At 45.5% G+C, this 16702-nt stretch overlaps 4 protein-coding genes across 4 annotated transcripts; 2 read left to right on the forward strand and 2 right to left on the reverse strand.

Moving 5' to 3' along the window:
* Positions 1–1761: 1761 nt before the first annotated feature.
* INS49_005048 (uncharacterized protein) lies at positions 1762–3550 on the forward strand (the record flags this gene model as incomplete). Its single annotated transcript, XM_043165835.1, has 2 exons — positions 1762–2188; positions 2301–3550. 2 exons carry the CDS (start codon positions 1762–1764, stop codon positions 3548–3550), a joined length of 1677 nt encoding a protein of 558 aa, XP_043017598.1.
* Positions 3551–4350: 800 nt separating this feature from the next.
* INS49_005049 (uncharacterized protein) lies at positions 4351–5672 on the reverse strand (the record flags this gene model as incomplete). The annotated part of the gene is made up of 4 exons (XM_043165836.1): positions 4351–4991; positions 5068–5397; positions 5466–5525; positions 5585–5672. The coding sequence occupies 4 exons, from the start codon at positions 5670–5672 to the stop codon at positions 4351–4353; spliced, it is 1119 nt and encodes a 372-aa protein (XP_043017599.1).
* Positions 5673–8132: 2460 nt separating this feature from the next.
* Positions 8133–8933, reverse strand: INS49_005050 (uncharacterized protein; the record flags this gene model as incomplete). Its single annotated transcript, XM_043165837.1, has 3 exons — positions 8133–8540; positions 8595–8671; positions 8741–8933. 3 exons carry the CDS (start codon positions 8931–8933, stop codon positions 8133–8135), a joined length of 678 nt encoding a protein of 225 aa, XP_043017600.1.
* Positions 8934–9912: 979 nt separating this feature from the next.
* INS49_005051 (uncharacterized protein) lies at positions 9913–14897 on the forward strand (the record flags this gene model as incomplete). Its single annotated transcript, XM_043165838.1, has 6 exons — positions 9913–10329; positions 10603–10766; positions 10823–11254; positions 11443–12392; positions 13026–14819; positions 14884–14897. The coding sequence occupies 6 exons, from the start codon at positions 9913–9915 to the stop codon at positions 14895–14897; spliced, it is 3771 nt and encodes a 1256-aa protein (XP_043017601.1).
* Positions 14898–16702: the final 1805 nt, after the last annotated feature.

A 16702-nucleotide genomic window follows, 5' to 3' on the forward strand; every position in this document is an offset into this window, starting at 1 on the left:
TTAATTATTTATTAAAGCTAATAAATAAATATATAAGCATTATTAAGGTATTATTTTAATTATATAAATAAATAATAATTTATATTAATTAATATTATAAATAATATTTATAATAAAAAAAGGAAAATTATTAAGGCTTTTAAATTATATTATTTTTATAAAATAATATATAATATACTTAACTTAATATTTTATATTAATTAATAAGTTAATTAAATAATTATTTTTAATTAAATTATTAATAAAGCATTTAATTAATAGCTAACCCTTAATATTTTAATTATTAAGTAATTTAGGCTAATTATTAATATCTTTAAAACTTATTTACTTATATAAAATTATATAAAAAAAGTAAATAATAAAAATACTTAATAAATATTATTATAGCTAAATATTATATTATTTTTAATAATAAGGTAAAAAGGTAATTTTAATAAAAAAGTATTTTTTAAAAATTTTAAATATTAAATAATTATATAAAAAAAGATTTTTATAATATAAAAAAAACCTATATATTTTAATAAATATATATAAAATATATAATTAAATATATTTATTTAAAGTATTTATATTTTTCTTAATTATAAAACTAAATAAATAATTTATTTTATATAAAATTAATAGCTTTTTTAACCATTTTTACTTAATTATTATTATTTTTTTAATTTATTATTTAAAATTATTAATAAACTTATTTATAATTTTATTTACTTTTTTATTATAATACTTTACTTTATTATTAAATATATATTTAATAATAATTTAATAATAAAATAAGTTTTTTTTAATTTATATAATTATAATTATATATTTATATAGCTTAATTTAAATATTAAGTATATTTTAAAAATAAAAATTATACTTTATTTTATAAATATTAATATAAGGATTATAATTATTAAATTATATTTTAATAAATAAATAATAAAATTACTTAAATTTAAATATAATTTTATAAATTATATTTAAAAAATATTTATAATTACTTTAAAAAATAAAAATAATATATTATAAATATTTTAAATATTTAAATTATTATTTTTAAGTTATTATTTTAATTATTTATAATTATATTAAGATTAAGTTTAAAAATATTAATAATAAAATAATATTTAAAAATAAAAATTATAAAATAATTAATTTAAAGAAATAAAAAGAAATAAATATTATTTTATAAATAAATTAATTAAATATATAAATAAATAAATAAAAAGTAATTTTATAATAAAGTTATAAAATAAATTAAATATTATATAAAGTAAGTAATAATAAAATAAATAAGTTAACTTAAAGTTATAAAATTTTTTTTATACCTTATATTAATATAATAAATATAAATTAAATATATTATATAAAAAATAATAAAATAAATATAATAAAGTAATAAGATAATTATAATTTTAAAAAGCTAATTTTTAAGATATACTTATATTTTATTAATGCATGCAGCCAATTTCCTTATACTAGGTGGGCCAACGCTAAAAGCTGGGTGGGCGTACTGTAGAAGCTGGGTGGGCGTATGCTGACTTGATCATTGCCAACGGGTGACTTCAGGAGTGAATGGATATCTGGTAACGGCCCTACTTTGCTGGAGGTGAAGTGTTTGCTTTTTTTGTGACTCCATTGATCGCTTCTGTCCTGGAGATACGTGCTGAATCTGTCTCATCTTCAACAGTCTTTATCCGCACATAATCATAGTTGCTTGAACCCCGCTTGAAAGTGCATGTACGTGGAAACAAAATGAGCAGCCCTAGCGCCAGTATGAAAGCCCATCCAAACGAGAGCCAACTGGTCGGCACGGACAAGCCGGAAAAAGGAGCCACCGCTGGTGACGATGTGCAGCGCACTTTCGGCTTCTGGGCCATCATCGTTGGACTCGGAGTGATGCTCCTACTCAGCGCGCTGGAGAACTCAGTACTCGTCACGGCGGCACCTGAGATCCTGGCTGAGCTTCCACTCGGAGACAGCTGGACGTGGATCACCAATGCCTTCTTCTTGTGCAGTGCTGCGTTCCAGCCCTTTACCGGCCAGCTCTGCAATCTGTTCGGCCGGCGATGGGTGACGATAGGAATCATTGCCGTCTTTCTACTGGGCAGCGGAATCTGCGGTGGTGCAACCAGCGGCGCCATGTTGATCGTGGGACGAGCCGTGCAGGGGATTGGTTCAGGTGGGATCATCATGGTGTTTGGTATGCCTAAGCTTTTTGGAGTCAATAACTACTTGGCCCGAACCCCCTTTAGGACCATCTTCGCAAAGAATGATGTGAGAAACTAGAACTAACACGCTCCTGCGAGTAATAGATATCATTGTTTCCGACCTCGTGCCTCTTCGGCACCGTGGCAATTATATTGCAATTATCATGCTAATTTATAGCATTGGAACTACGTTGGGGCCTTTCATTGGAGGCGCCATCGTTGAAACCGGCAACTGGCGCTGGGTCTTCTGGATCAACCTGCCAATAGGTGGCGCTTCTTTGGTCCTATTGCTCGTCTTTTTACAAGTCGGTTACCAGAAGCATGATGTTGCCTGGACCACTCAGCTGAGGCGTATCGACTATATTGGGAACGGCATTCTCATCGCAGGCAGCACATCTATCCTTGTTGCTCTGACGTACGCCGGCACACGCTGGTCTTGGTCCTCCTGGCATACCTTGTTGCCTCTGCTCATCGGCTTCGTCGCGTTTGGCCTATTCGTGGCCGTCGAAGCCGGGCCCTGGGCTCCCCAGGAACCTGTCATGCCCCCGCGCCTGTTCAGCAACCGCACCTCTGCCATCGTCGCTATCAACACTTTCCTGAACTCTGCTCTCGTCTATTGGGGTGTGTTCTTTCTCCCAGTATTCTTTCAAGCCGTCCAACTAGCAACGCCTCGTCGAGCTGGAGTTTGCCTAATCCCGTTGTCCCTGTTCGGTATTCCCAGTGCGGCAGTCGGTGCCTTCGTGCTAGCTCGACTGGGCAAGTACAAGATGATCCATGTGTTCGGCTTCTGCACATTCTGTCTAGGCAGAGGTCTTTATACGCTACTGAACGAGACAACACCTGTCTGGGAGTGGGTTTTGTTCCAGCTCGTTGCTGGTATTGGCGGCGGCATACTGCTAAACACACTTTTGCCGGCATTCCAAGCGCCGCTGGACGAGTCAGACCAGGCCGCGGCTACGGCGGCGTGGAATTTTGTGCGCACATTGGGAAGCGTCTGGGGCGTGGCAATACCTGCAGCTGTCTTTGCAAATTATATTGATGGTGCGGTGGCTGCGGTATCCGACCCTCGGGCCGCCGAGCTTCTTGCTCATGGCGGAGCGTATCAATATGCTTCGGCAGCCTTCGTGCGGGAGTTCCCACCTGCGGTGCAGGATCAAATTCGCGCAGTCTATAGTGACGCCATCAAGCGCGTGTTCGTTGTGAGTTTTGCCTTTATGGGTCTGGCACTCCTCTTGTCACTCTTTGAGAAGGACGTGCCGCTGCGCACTGTGCTTGAAACCGAGTACGGGATGAAAAACAGAACCAAAGATGACAGATCAATGGGTCCGGTGGAAAGTAACGAGAAAACCACCTGAGAACCCTTTACTGCTTCCTGTCGAGGAATTGTTGGGTGGCGAAATATCTACAGAAGTCTTGCACACAGTCAATAAAATAACCTGCAGGCGTCGTCGAAAAGAACACGCAGAATGTAAATTACTAGCTGTCGTCATACTTATCGAACATATGGCAGTAGCAAAATTGAAGATAGGTCTTCCCGTATAAAAAAAAAACCAGGTCAATATATATCCTGTATGTTTTACAACACAACACAATCGACACTTGAAAGCACCCATGCTGTGGATTTGGATGACAATCTGATATAAGAGTGCTGAAGGCACGCATCTAAGTCATCACAAGAGGAACGTCTCGGACCTTGAAATACAATGTTCTGGATGAAATGCCGCTATCTACTCAAAACACACAAATACTTCGTGACCCTGTAACCATTGGGAGATTATTCATCTCTTGATACCGGCAAGAATCTTATCATCAACCTGGGCTTTACCCAAAAACCGTATGTAACAAAATCTCTTTCGAAGTTGAGCTCCTGTCCTTCGACATTGGCCAGGTCAAAGGACCAAAGAACTTTGGCAATGAACAGCCTGGCTTGCATCCAGGCGATCTCCTTACCTGGACAAGCCCGAGGTCCATGACTGAATGGGAACAAGCCTTTGGTATTATCATTGGAGAACCTTTCCTCGTAAAGCGGGTGGCCGATTGGCAGCCAGCGTTGCGGCCGAAATTGAAGAGGATCGACAAACATCTCAGGTTTGCGTGACGCGGCAAAAATGCTCGTTTGACAATAAACCTGGAAGAATTGTCAGAAACTTAGAAGTTAGAAGGCAACAGTGTCTTCTTCCTTGTCCTTCTGATTCGTAACATGAGAAAGTGGAAGACCTACTCCTTTCGGGATGTACTTCCCATCTACCACAGCTCCTGGGCTTATCCGCGGCAGTCCAGTGTTGTTACTCGGAAAGAGGCGTAGTGATTCCTCAAGGCAGGCGTTCAGGTACTTGAGGGAAGCCAGGGCTTGAATTGATATACCTTTGTAGCTCTTGAAAGCGCCTCGGACCTCCGCGGCCAATATCTCACACGCCGCGCGATCTTTGAGAAGGAAAAACAAGGTGCTGTAGTACCAGGAAGATATGGGCTCATAACCAGCAAACAATAATTGAGAGGCGACCTGTTCCAGATGCCGCATTTCCTTGGGGTCAGTCGGCATAGGATCTCGGGCTGGAACCATTTGCTCGAAGAAGTCGAGATGTTCGGTGTTTCCCTTTTGTCGGATGCGTCGCTGAACTTCTTCACGACCTGTTCTTACCATCTCGGGGATGGATTTCAATGATGATTTGGGTAGATAGGTGAAGAGGGCTGGCTTGATTACCCGACTGACGTAGGGAAATCTCTTCGAGACTTGCTCGAGAGTTGTAAAGGCATTAAAGCCAAGGAGGACCTCGAGATAGGCTGAGTTCCTCACTGAACGTAAGAATCAGTCAGGTATCCTTTCAAAATTGTGGCACTTATTGCCAGCTCAAGGCAGAAACTTGCTTACTGTCTTTCATTTCGTGCATCTTGCGGTTGTACGCCATGTCTGCCGACGTGTCCATGGCCAGCCAATTACACCACTTTGAAAAATCGATTCCTTCTGTCTGCTGAGCCATACTAGCCCCAATTGCGTCAACAAATGCATCAATGTACATGTGCATGACGGGCTCCTTGGCCATGCTTGCACGAGAACTGAAGGCTGGGGCCAGTTGCTTGGCGACTATGCGGTGACGAGCAGGATCCCGTTCAAAAAGAATGCCTCCATGCTCGTCCCCACGGTCGTTGATGTCAGACTTGATGAAAGACTCATGATTCTTCACATGCGGGGTGTATATGTCTGAGATCCCAACCCGTCAGATATGTCGCGGCCGTGAGAGTGAGCCTGACCTAAGCCTAATAACGTACCGATGGATGCTTGCGAGGTTGCAAAGAGAAGCTCATTCGGTGCGATCCGGACGAAATCACCTGGAGCCTGCGGGTCAGAACCTCATTTAGAGTAGTGAGCTTGAAGTTGCCTTACATACCGTATGCTTGCTGAGCGTGCTCTGTTGCCCATGGGTAGCGTCCCGACAGCCTGTGAGCCGTGAACATCAAAATGTGCGAGAGGGTCATTTGGAATGGAGAGAACTCACCAATGATAGGCATACCATACGTTTGACACTGCGGCGATGGGAGGCCCAGGAAATTGAGCCAAGGGATGAAAGTACTTGAGATAGATACATCGTGCGAAGGAGTAACACAGGATCTGTAGCAACAGACACGGAGTGAGCTCTCTTGGAAAGCAATCGTAGCATAGAGGCGTATTGGGGTAAGGGAACACATATAAATCCGAATGCAAGGCTTAGTACAGCCTGGGAGAGATCGGTCATGGCGAAGGCAGGGATGAGATATGTATTACCCATTAGGATGGTTATGATCACACTGCAGCAGGTTGCCTTGAAACAATTATTCTGATCAATACTACTGCATCACGACTCACCTATGATGACGGTGAGTTGGGTGATAGCAGAGGAGTGAGAGGAGCCACATGGGTCAATGTGCCGCCAAAGAAAAAGGATACAAAGTGGAGGCAACCCTTGAGGCCAGACACAGGGAATTTGACAAGGCTCTGAGCCGTTTCACGACGCCTAAAAAATTACATCATTCTCATCAGCTCACACTGGGGTGTGCAATTAACAGATGGGGATCTTTCGCGCCATGCACATCTGCCTAATAATTATTCTGACCAGGGATATATGTCTCATGTCGATCTTTAGACCGGTCTGATGCGACGCGAATTCATAGAAATGCATATTTTGGACGTCAATCCAACACCAGAGCCTCGCGATCGAGTGTGCGTACGCGGTTGGTTCCAAGAAGCACATGCAGCCATGCTATTCGTCTAGAATAGTCTGTGAATGGGAACTCGGTCGCGCGCACCATGGGTCAGAAAAGTTGCAAGCTGATTGGTTAACCGCCGCAGGCGTGCACGGAGCACATAGTAATCAGTGCATAACAAAGAGAAACCATAATTCTGAAAACTTGCAAGCTGATTGGCTTATTCCAAAACCCAAACCCCCATTAATGGGCAGGCAAGGCCGTAGGCCTCGGGGGGGGGGTGAGCCGGAGGCGCGCAGCGCCGTAGGCGAGGGGGGGGGGGCTGCGCAGCAGGGGCCCCCCAAAAGATTAGCCAGCAGGCCTAGACGAATAGCTCCCAGGGCCCCGATAGGGGCTTTCCACCTGGTTTATGTTGAAAGCCAATCATTGCCCGAGATTGGTGATGATGGATCTCATGCAAGCCGGTCTGGAACGTCAACTAGGCTTCCACGTTGGTACACAACAAGCGGCACAGCTTTACCCCTCTCCTGTGTGCCAACACCATCACTGTCATTGGACACTGGGGTCGCGTGAGCTGATGGCTGTCACACGGCTTTTCTTTCGGAGACCGTAAGCTGCATCTCACAAGTGATGATTCATCTTTCAGCCCCCAATGGGTTGCATCAGTGGGACACATGTGCAGCGCCTGTGGGAGTAACTAGAAGCCAACTCAATACGACATCTCTGACCATTGAGGTCTTCGTCTTTGACTTGCCACTTTATCACAGCCCATATAGCTGAATCTGCCAACAGGCATGGCCTGGCATGCCCAATTTACGCCAGTAGCTCGAGGGGTGAGGCTGCGAGCCGAACTTGTCACCAGATCCCCCTATATTCAAGTCACTTAGGTACCCGGTACATCATAGACACCATGTTTGCTGGGGGGAAATAGTGCAAGACGTCTTTTTTCAGCGCCCAGGAGGGCCTGACAGCTTTTGTTCAGACTGACGGTATGCTATTTACAGAACTGTGCTTCTCACCGGAAAGCGAATCCAACAGTCTTGACTGAAATACTGAATTGGCCACTACAAGGTTTTTTTTTAATTCCTGCTACAACTCAAAACAACATGAAGGGAAGCTAGACACGAGTTTTGCTCGACCGTATTAGTGGTCCATGCTTTCCACAAGTTCCACCACATCCTGGCTGGACATGCACCTAAACTATCTCGAAATTCCGCTGAACGTGTATGATTCCCTGTGGTATAGCTGGTCTAGCACCGTTTGCAGTTTCCAAGCTGTCGCTCTCGGCATGAAACTCAGAGTAGTGCGTGGAAGGGGGCCAGGCCAGTGCGTTGGAGTTGGGTTCTTGAAGTGGGATCCAAATCCGACTCTGGCTTCCCTGTTGATGTCTCTGAGTTGCACTGGTTTTGGGAGAAATACCTCCAGAATCGGTGGACTTCTCGCGGCTACTCCGATAAAGGCGTATGCTGCTAGCTTTTGACTTGAGGCGAGTCCAAAATCCTGCAGCCGGAAGGATTGGTTTATAGACTGGAGCGGAGCAGCAGATAATCGCAACAGCCATCTGAACTGTGGCCCATAATCCAAGTGAAGTATAAATATCTGGTAGTCTCAGTCAATGACAACGATACAGCAGCACATTGTTCCAGAGTTTCTTTTCTTACATAGCTTGTCATGGGAATATTGGAGTCCGATTTTGATAAATCCTATCACTCCAACGCTGAGATGCGCTGTTAGCAATTGCTTGCGAGTAGACACTCAGTGGGGCATGGCTGGACCAAGAACATACAAGCCTCCAAGGCCGAACAACCCGCCCAACTTCCACTTAGTATCCCTTGAAATGTGAATGGACTGGATCATGAATAAGGCAAGGATTACTAGAGCGAAATCGATAATGGAATTGATGCACTCTGAAGGAATAGCCAGTATGGCTTCCGAGAAGCACCATCCTGGAATAAAGGGGCGCCAAAACTTCTCAAGCGGGTTGCAAGATACAGTCTGAAGGACTAGAATCATGATCACCCAAGATATATGAATGGCACCTAGGAAGTAAATCCATCGGGTGTAGACAGCGCGGATGCCAAAGATGCGAAGGTAAAGAGCCATGATGCTCAACTTAGAAAACAACATCTGAAGAGGAAATAGTGGCAGGTCGGCATAGGTCATCTAGAGCGAGTTCAGTACGATTCAAAGGTTACCACTGCACGATTCAAGATATACCTTGCGGATTCTTGCGAACTCCTCCGGGTCTTGGACGGCCAAGACTGCCTGATTTCGGCCATTTAGAGCAGCGAGAGCTTTGAAATGTCGGAGTTAGACGAGTAGACCATCACGACATAGATATATCTCTTTTTTTGATGACTCACTTATTGCGGAAAGGATAGTGAACGCCAGATAAACGATGAGTGCACACAATGCGAACCAGTCTTCCAGGCCAAGTTTCCGCCCAGCCTTTCTGCAAGCGATGAACCGGAGAGCGACTGCCAGAGTGCAGAATGGCGCAAAAATGATGAGGATAACAAAGTAGACCCCCTGGATTGAGGTATTGAAGATGTTCATGACCGTTGTTGTGATGAGTTCGTGATATGCTGCTCCTGTGTCGAATTTTGCAGGCTTACCAGCGCCGATTGCTGGACGAGTCAACTGCCAGAGATTTATACCATCGGGTTTCTTAGGGTTCGAAAGAAGACGCGCAAGGGGCCGAGACTTCAGAGGATTGAAGATGATTCCAGGTGAGGTACTGGTACTTTGCCAAACAGACCGGTATACCAAATTGACGGACGAGACTTGTTGGTGGCGCCTGCATCCAATGATGGAGGCCAGCGGATGCGAGTTGGGTCACAGAGAAATGCGGGGACAGATCTTTCAGCTGTGTTCAGAATCCTTCGTGCAACGCGCCGAGCGGCAATAAGCCTAACAGCGGCACAGTAAGATACTCTTCTGGTCTGCTTTCCATGATTCGCCACATATCCCAAGCCAACAGTTTCCCAGGGGTCACAAAAAGACACATGCATTTTGGGAACCTTGTAGTGGCTGATGCTACTCTGCTATTTGGTTCGACCACACCTGAAGGCTTGAACTTGGCTAGGCTCACAACAATCGCAGAAAATTCCACAACGTCTGGGGTTTCCATTCGTCGTCACAGCCTAGTTCGAGGGACGCAAGACAAGTTTTTGCACAGCCTCTTGGGTAACCCGTGTCTCCTCCTCGAACCAGTTGGGCACGATTATTTGTGTAACGCACCTAGCCTTGAGCGCTCATTCAGCCCAGGTTCTGGGGGCTATCCTACCATGCTTCCAAGCGCATCTTTCTAGCTTGTTGCTGATCGCGTAGTCGCACTAGCTGGAAGTATTCTTGTAAATTGAACCTGAAGTCCAGCTGCACTGGCATCCGGAGAGACTAAGCTCATTTATCAATCTCCTGCAAGGACTGTTATTGAGTTTGCCCACTTCTGCTTTCAAAAGCCTCTGCATTTTCAGCCGCATCATCCATAGTACAGTCCCGGCTAGATCAATAAGATCAGATCAACATGGACACCATGAACGCCCAAGGACAAAAGATTGCCATAATTGGCTCAGGTTGTCGTTTCCCTGGGGGTGCGAACACGCCTTCAAAGTTGTGGGACCTCTTGCGGGAGCCGCGCCATCTCGCGGAGTCAATCCCGCCGGATCGCTTCAGTCTTGCTGGCTTCTATCATCCAAATGGGCAGTACCACGGCCACAGTAATGTCAAGAAAGCATGCTTTCTCGAAGGCAAAGGTGTCCACCGCCGCTTTGACGCTTCCTTCTTCGGCATCAATCGCGTTGAAGCCAACGTTATGGACCCTCAGGCACGACTCTTGATGGAGACGGTCTACGAGGCCTTAGAAGCTGCGGGTCAGTCTATCGATGACCTCCGCGGGTCCACAACTGCCGTTTTCGCTGGGCAGATGGTGGCAGACTACGAGCAGGTGATGGTGCGAGACAATGATACTATGGGTACATATCACGCTACTGGAACTTCTCGTGCCTTGTTGGCAAACAGGGTTTCTTACTTCTACGATTGGCACGGGCCATCTGAAACGATCGATACAGCATGCAGCTCAAGCCTCGTAGCTGTTCACCACGCCGTCCAACAGCTACGCTCGGGGCAGTCTCGTGTGGTGATTGCTGCAGGGGCCAATCTGATCTTCGATCCACAGTGCTTTGCTGCAGAAAGTACACTAAACATGCTCTCCCCTGACGGACAGTCACGTATGTGGGATGCCGGCGCAAATGGCTACGGCCGTGGTGAGGGAATTGCAGCTATTGTTTTGAAAACCCTAGATGCTGCCGAAGAAGATGGTGATCACATTGAATGTGTTATCGCCGAGACGGCCGTCAATCACGATGGGAAGACACGTGGAATTACAATGTCAGTCTGGTTGATAATCTACACTCGTAACTTCTGCTCACTGATATGTGCTACAGGCCAAATGCCACAGCACAGACCCAGCTGATTCGGGATTGCTATGCGCGGGCTGGTCTTGACTTGACAAAATCTTCTCATCGTCCGCAGTACTTTGAGGCCCACGGTACTGGAACGCCTGCTGGGGATCCAGTTGAGGCAGAGGCAATTGCCTCTGCTTTCTTCCCGCCAAACAATACATGCGGTGACGATGGCCGCAAGCTCTTCGTGGGCAGTATCAAGACTGTTGTTGGCCACACAGAAGGGACTGCGGGTCTCGCAGGTATTCTTAAGGCTTCACTAGCCATGCAGAATTCCCTGATCCCACCGAATATGCTATTTGAAGAACTCAATCCGAATGTCCGGCCGTTCTATACCAACTTGCGCCTTGTCACCGCACCAGAGCCCTGGCCTGATGTCGCGGAAGGTATACCACGTCGTTGCAGCGTGAACAGGTAAGAAAAGCCTCGTCCCTCGGCTCGTTCCAGACGCCTGACTCTTCCTTGTTCGACAGCTTCGGTTTTGGAGGGACGAATGCACACGCTATCCTCGAAAGTTATGCCGGGAGTCGATCCTCGCGGACTGAACCATCAGCATGTTTCACACCATTCGTTTTTTCCGCAGCGTCAGAGTCATCCCTTAGGTCGTATATGTCCACTTTCAGCAAATTCCTACAACAAAACGAAGCATCTATCAATATCCAGGACCTCTCCTATACCCTCTCCTCGAGGAGGACCCGACTGTCGGTCGCAACGGCGGTTGCTGCCCTTACAGCCGATGATCTCCGCGGCAAGGTTGAGGTGCTCCTTCACGAAGACCAAGCAAATCCCAACTTGAGCCTCAAAGCTGCCAACAAGGCAGAAGCTGCAAAAGTGCTTGGCATCTTCACTGGTCAAGGAGCTCAGTGGGCCAAAATGGGACTGGAGCTCATACAAGAGTCGCCTGTTGCCAGAAAGATCATTAATAATCTCGACGGTCGATTGTCTCAACTTCCCACTCCTCCATCGTGGTCACTACTGGAAGAGATCGAGCGAGATGGCCCGTCTTCGCGTATCAATGAGGCCGTCATATCCCAGACAGTGTGCACAGCAGTACAGATTCTTCAGGTCAAGCTTTTGTCTGCCGCAGGTGTTCATCTCTCCGCTGTTGTAGGCCATTCGTCAGGCGAAATTGCGGCTGCTTACGCGGCAGGCCTCATTTCTTCCAGAGATGCCATCTGCATCGCCTATTATCGAGGTCTCTACTCCCAACTCGCACGTGGCTCTGACGGGCAATCTGGTTCCATGATGGCTGTCGGCACCACGGCCGAGGACGCCCAAGAGCTCTGCGATGTGCCCGAGTACACTGGTCGTGTTCATGTCGCTGCGATGAACGCACCAGAAAGCGTTACATTGTCCGGGGATCGTGATGCAATTGAAGATCTGAAGGTGGTGTTTGATGATGAGGGCAAGTTCACGAGAATTCTGCGTGTGGATGTCGCCTATCATTCTCATCACCTCAAGGAGTCCTCGAACTACTACCTCGATTCCCTTCTGGAGTTGGACATCCAGGTCAGATCCAATATCCGATCACCATGGTTCTCGAGTGTGCACGGTAGGTTCATGTGTGGTGACCTGGACCCTCTCAAAAGGTCTTATTGGGTTACAAACATGTTGAGTCCTGTGCGGTATATGCAAGCCGTGCAGAGTGCTCTCTCGACCGAAGGGCCTTTCGGAATGGCCATCGAATTAGGCCCTCACCCAGCTTTGAAAGGGCCCACTCTTCAAATTTTCCGACAAACCGAATTTCAGTCTCTTCCATACGCCAGCCTATTCTACCGCGGCACTTCGGCACTTGCGTCCTTTGCAGAGGGCCTTGGGCAAGTCTGGGTTCATGCTGGGCCTAGCGCGGTGAATCTTCGCGGCTATGACGAGTTCGTGTCTGGCGGATCTGCACGGAACCAAGTGAAAGGGTTGCCTACGTATGCCTGGAATCATGAGAAAGAGTACTGGCATGAGTCCAGATACGCAAGAGCAATCCGAATGCGGCAAGGACCGGTGAATGAAATACTGGGCCATATCACGCCTGACAGCACCCAGCATGATTTAAGGTGGCGCCACATATTGTGCCCGACTGAGGTGCCGTGGCTAAGGGGCCATCGGCTGCAAGGTCAAATCGTGTTCCCGGCTGCCGCATATGTTGTGTTGGCCCTCGAAGCAGCACTGGCTCTATGCCGCGGATTCTCAGCCACTGTGATCGAGGTTGAGAATGTCGAGATTGGTAAGGCCTTGAGCTTCGACCACGACGAGACCAGGGTGGAAACTATCCTCTCTGTGACGGACATCCAACGACATGGGACGTCCAAAATAGAGGCGAGATTCAATTACAGTGCAGAATCGAAGCTGAGTGCGAATCAGTTTGATCTCCTGGCTAGTGGTAGAGTTCGGGTCACTCTCGGCAGCAGTACAGTCGATGCACTTTCAGCTGGGCCCCCTCGTTCATCAAGCCTCATTGACGTGGACGCGGACGAGTTCTACGGGTCGATGAAGGAACTCGAGTATGAGTATTCTGGGTCATTTGCCTCTCTTCATGGGCTACGGAGAAGGCTCGGCGCAGTGACCGGATCTGTGCGCAACCTTGAGCCGTCCGGGCTGTTGATTCATCCTGGCATCCTTGACGCGGCATTCCAGTCTGCCTTCCTGGTGTACTGTGCTCCTGGTGATGGTGAACTGGACAGGATGCAAATTCCCAGGAGAATCCGCAAAATAAGCGTCAATCCGGACTTGTGCGCGCGGGAGGTCGCCAAAGGCACTCCTGTCCCTTTCAGCTCCCTGCGGTCTCCGGATGCTGACTTTGGCGCCATGTTAAGTGACATCCATCTCTATTCAACAGACCTGGAAAATTCAATTATCCAAGTTCAAGGACTCGAGTGTGTTCCTCTGTCATCAGCAACCGCTCAAGACGACAAGGAAGTGTTTTCTACTCTGCATTGGGACGTTGCGTCCCCGAACGCCGAGGCTGTATCGCCAAGTCTCTCGATAACCGCGAAGCAACGTGACGTGGCGAGTCTTCTCGAACGCATGGCTGTCTTCTATATGCGGGTTCTGGAAAGGAATCCTTCGGCTGACCATCCTGCCCGACTCGGCGGGCCTTATGCATCTTGGTTCCGGTTTGCTTCCCATTGTACCACCCTGGCACAAGGAGGTCAACTGCCTCTGTGGAACTCTGATTGGGAGAACGATACAAATTATCAACTGGAAGCAGCAGCTCAGCCCCATTCAGACGTTATAGACGTGATGATACTCCGCGCTGTCGGTGAAAACATCGTGCGAATAGCCACTGGCGAAGCCTCAGCCATTGACATCTGCATGAGGAACGATATGCTTTCGCAGTTCTACATGGACGGCATTGGGCTGGCGCCATATACGAAATCTCTGGCTCGTATAATCAAGCAAATCGTTCATCGATATCCTCACATGGACATCTTAGAAGTTGGCGCCGGCACCGGAGCATGCACTCAAGCTGTCCTCTCGGAAATTGGCTCAGCGTTTTCGTCATACACCTTTACCGATATTTCCACTTCATTCTTTGATTCGGCACGGTCATGGGAGATTGATCACTCAAACCGGATGATATTCAAAGCTCTCGATATCTGCCAAGCACCATCCAAGCAAGGCTTCCAGGACCACGCGTACGATGTGGTGGTCGCCTCGCTCGTTCTCCACGCCACGCCCAATCTTGAAGAGACTTTGCGCAACGCTCGTCGACTCCTAAAACCCGGTGGATATCTGGTCGCCTTTGAACTTCTTCCAGCCAGAGTTAGTTACTTGGGTGTCATATTTGGCGCTTTCCCCGGTTGGTGGCTAGGCGCCGATGAGGGCCGTGTCCTGACACCTGCCGTCGGCCTTGGAGTATGGGACCGTCTCCTTCGCAAGTCAGGTTTTTCAGGTTGTGATACGAATACGACTGTGCTGGACGAGTACGTCACACCTGGTGCCATATTCGTTTCGCAGGCTTTGGACGACAGGATCACGTTTATTCGTGAGCCATTCTCGGTTACTCCCAGCAAACCCATTCAAGATCTTGTCATACTTGGCGGAGACAGCCCTTCAACTATAGACCTATCAGTCGGACTCGAGTCTTTTCTGATGGCTTACTGTGGCAGTGTCCGAAGGATATCCTCAGTGATTGACGTGCCTCGGGCGAAGATATCGTCTACGACCACTATTTTGAGTCTTCTCAGTCTAGATGGCCTGCGCCTCACCCAACTGAATAATCAGACATGGGAAGCTCTGAAAGAGGCTTTGCTCGAGACCGGGTCGCTTGTGTGGCTCACACAGGGGCGGCGAGCCAGCAACCCTCACGCAAACACGATGATAGGCCTGGTACGGTCCGTGGTGCGGGAAAGCTCTCTCCTGAATTACCTCTTCCTTGACGCGGAAAATACACGAGACCTACTAGACGCGTCTACGATTTCCAGGATGATTCTCCAAAATGCTGCAGCTTGCCAGTGGCGAGGCCAAGATGGTTTCCACATAACAGCTGAGCCTGAACTGGTTTTGAGCGACGGTCAGCTTCTAATTCCTCGTCTCGTTGTTAGTCAGGAGATGAATTCTCGCTACAACTCGTCACGACGTGTCATCTTGGACGGACCCCAGAAAAGTGTGCAGAATATGGGAATTTCGGCATCCACTTCGGGATACGTTGCCGAGGAAGAGGTCCTGCCGCAGGTGAACAGGGATCCCTGCATGCAAATGCGTGTTTCGCACTCCGTCCTTACTCTCATATGCAATTAAACGTTCCATTTTGGCGCTAGTAACTCGCATATAATACCTTACACCAAAAATCATATGCACTTATTATATTATTAATTAATACCCTTAATATTATTAATTTACGCACTAATTAAGGTTATTATTACCATTAAAAGCTTATATATTAATTACTATATATAACGGTTATCTTTAAATATAATTTCTTACTTTTTAACTTATTATTAAGATTTATAAAAGCCATTAATGCCTTACTAAAGCTTTAAGGAGATATAATTAGTATTAGGTATTATTTATTTATATATAATTATAGCTAATAAGAGTATTTACATATCATAAAGCCCTTAAGTAAGGTTATTATTATTTATGCCTTAAAGTTAATTTTATATAGCAATTATAAGCCCTTAAATTATAGCCCTTGCTATTAATTATAATCCCAGCCTAAATATTATATCATTTTTAATAATAATTTCTTAAAGCTAGCAAATATAGCATTTATAAAGAAGAAGAATATTATATTTATAGCGTTTAATAATTCTTTTGCAAAGAAGCCTTAAATTATCATTAAGCTAAGGGCAAAGCCTTTTCCATTATTGCTAGCAAAGCCTGCCCGGAAGCTATTAATAAAAAGGAAGTTATCGCTGCTAAAGAAGATACTTTTAAAGCTATCATTACCATTATTACCGCTAAAAAGCAGCTTTATTAGAGATAATAAAGAAAAGCTAAATCCTTTTTCTTATAATAATAAAAACTTCTTTGCTAACCCTTTTATTAACCCCTTTGCTACTAAGAATAATAATATTTAGGAGATTACTAAAAAGGCTATTATTAATAGCTTTTCTTATAATAATGTTAAGATTAAAATATATATAAATATAAGAATAGCTTTTTCCTTTTTTTTAGTTAATTTAATTAGTTAATTTAGGAGTATTTCTTTATTTATTCTCTTAATAAGATATTTAAAAGGGTAATGTAATAGATTTGGCGGTTTTTTTATTAATTAGCTTAGCAAGTAGCTTAAGGATTTTAAAAAGTAAATTATTGCTAATCTTAAGGGCTATTAAGTAAAGCATAATTTCCTTGCTATAATAATTTAGTTAAGGAAGGGTAATATATTAAAACTTGCATATTTTAATTAATAAGCAGCAAATG

This window comes from Diaporthe citri, assembly GCF_014595645.1.
Source record: "Diaporthe citri strain NFHF-8-4 chromosome Unknown scaffold_14, whole genome shotgun sequence".
NCBI lineage: Eukaryota > Fungi > Ascomycota > Sordariomycetes > Diaporthales > Diaporthaceae > Diaporthe > Diaporthe citri.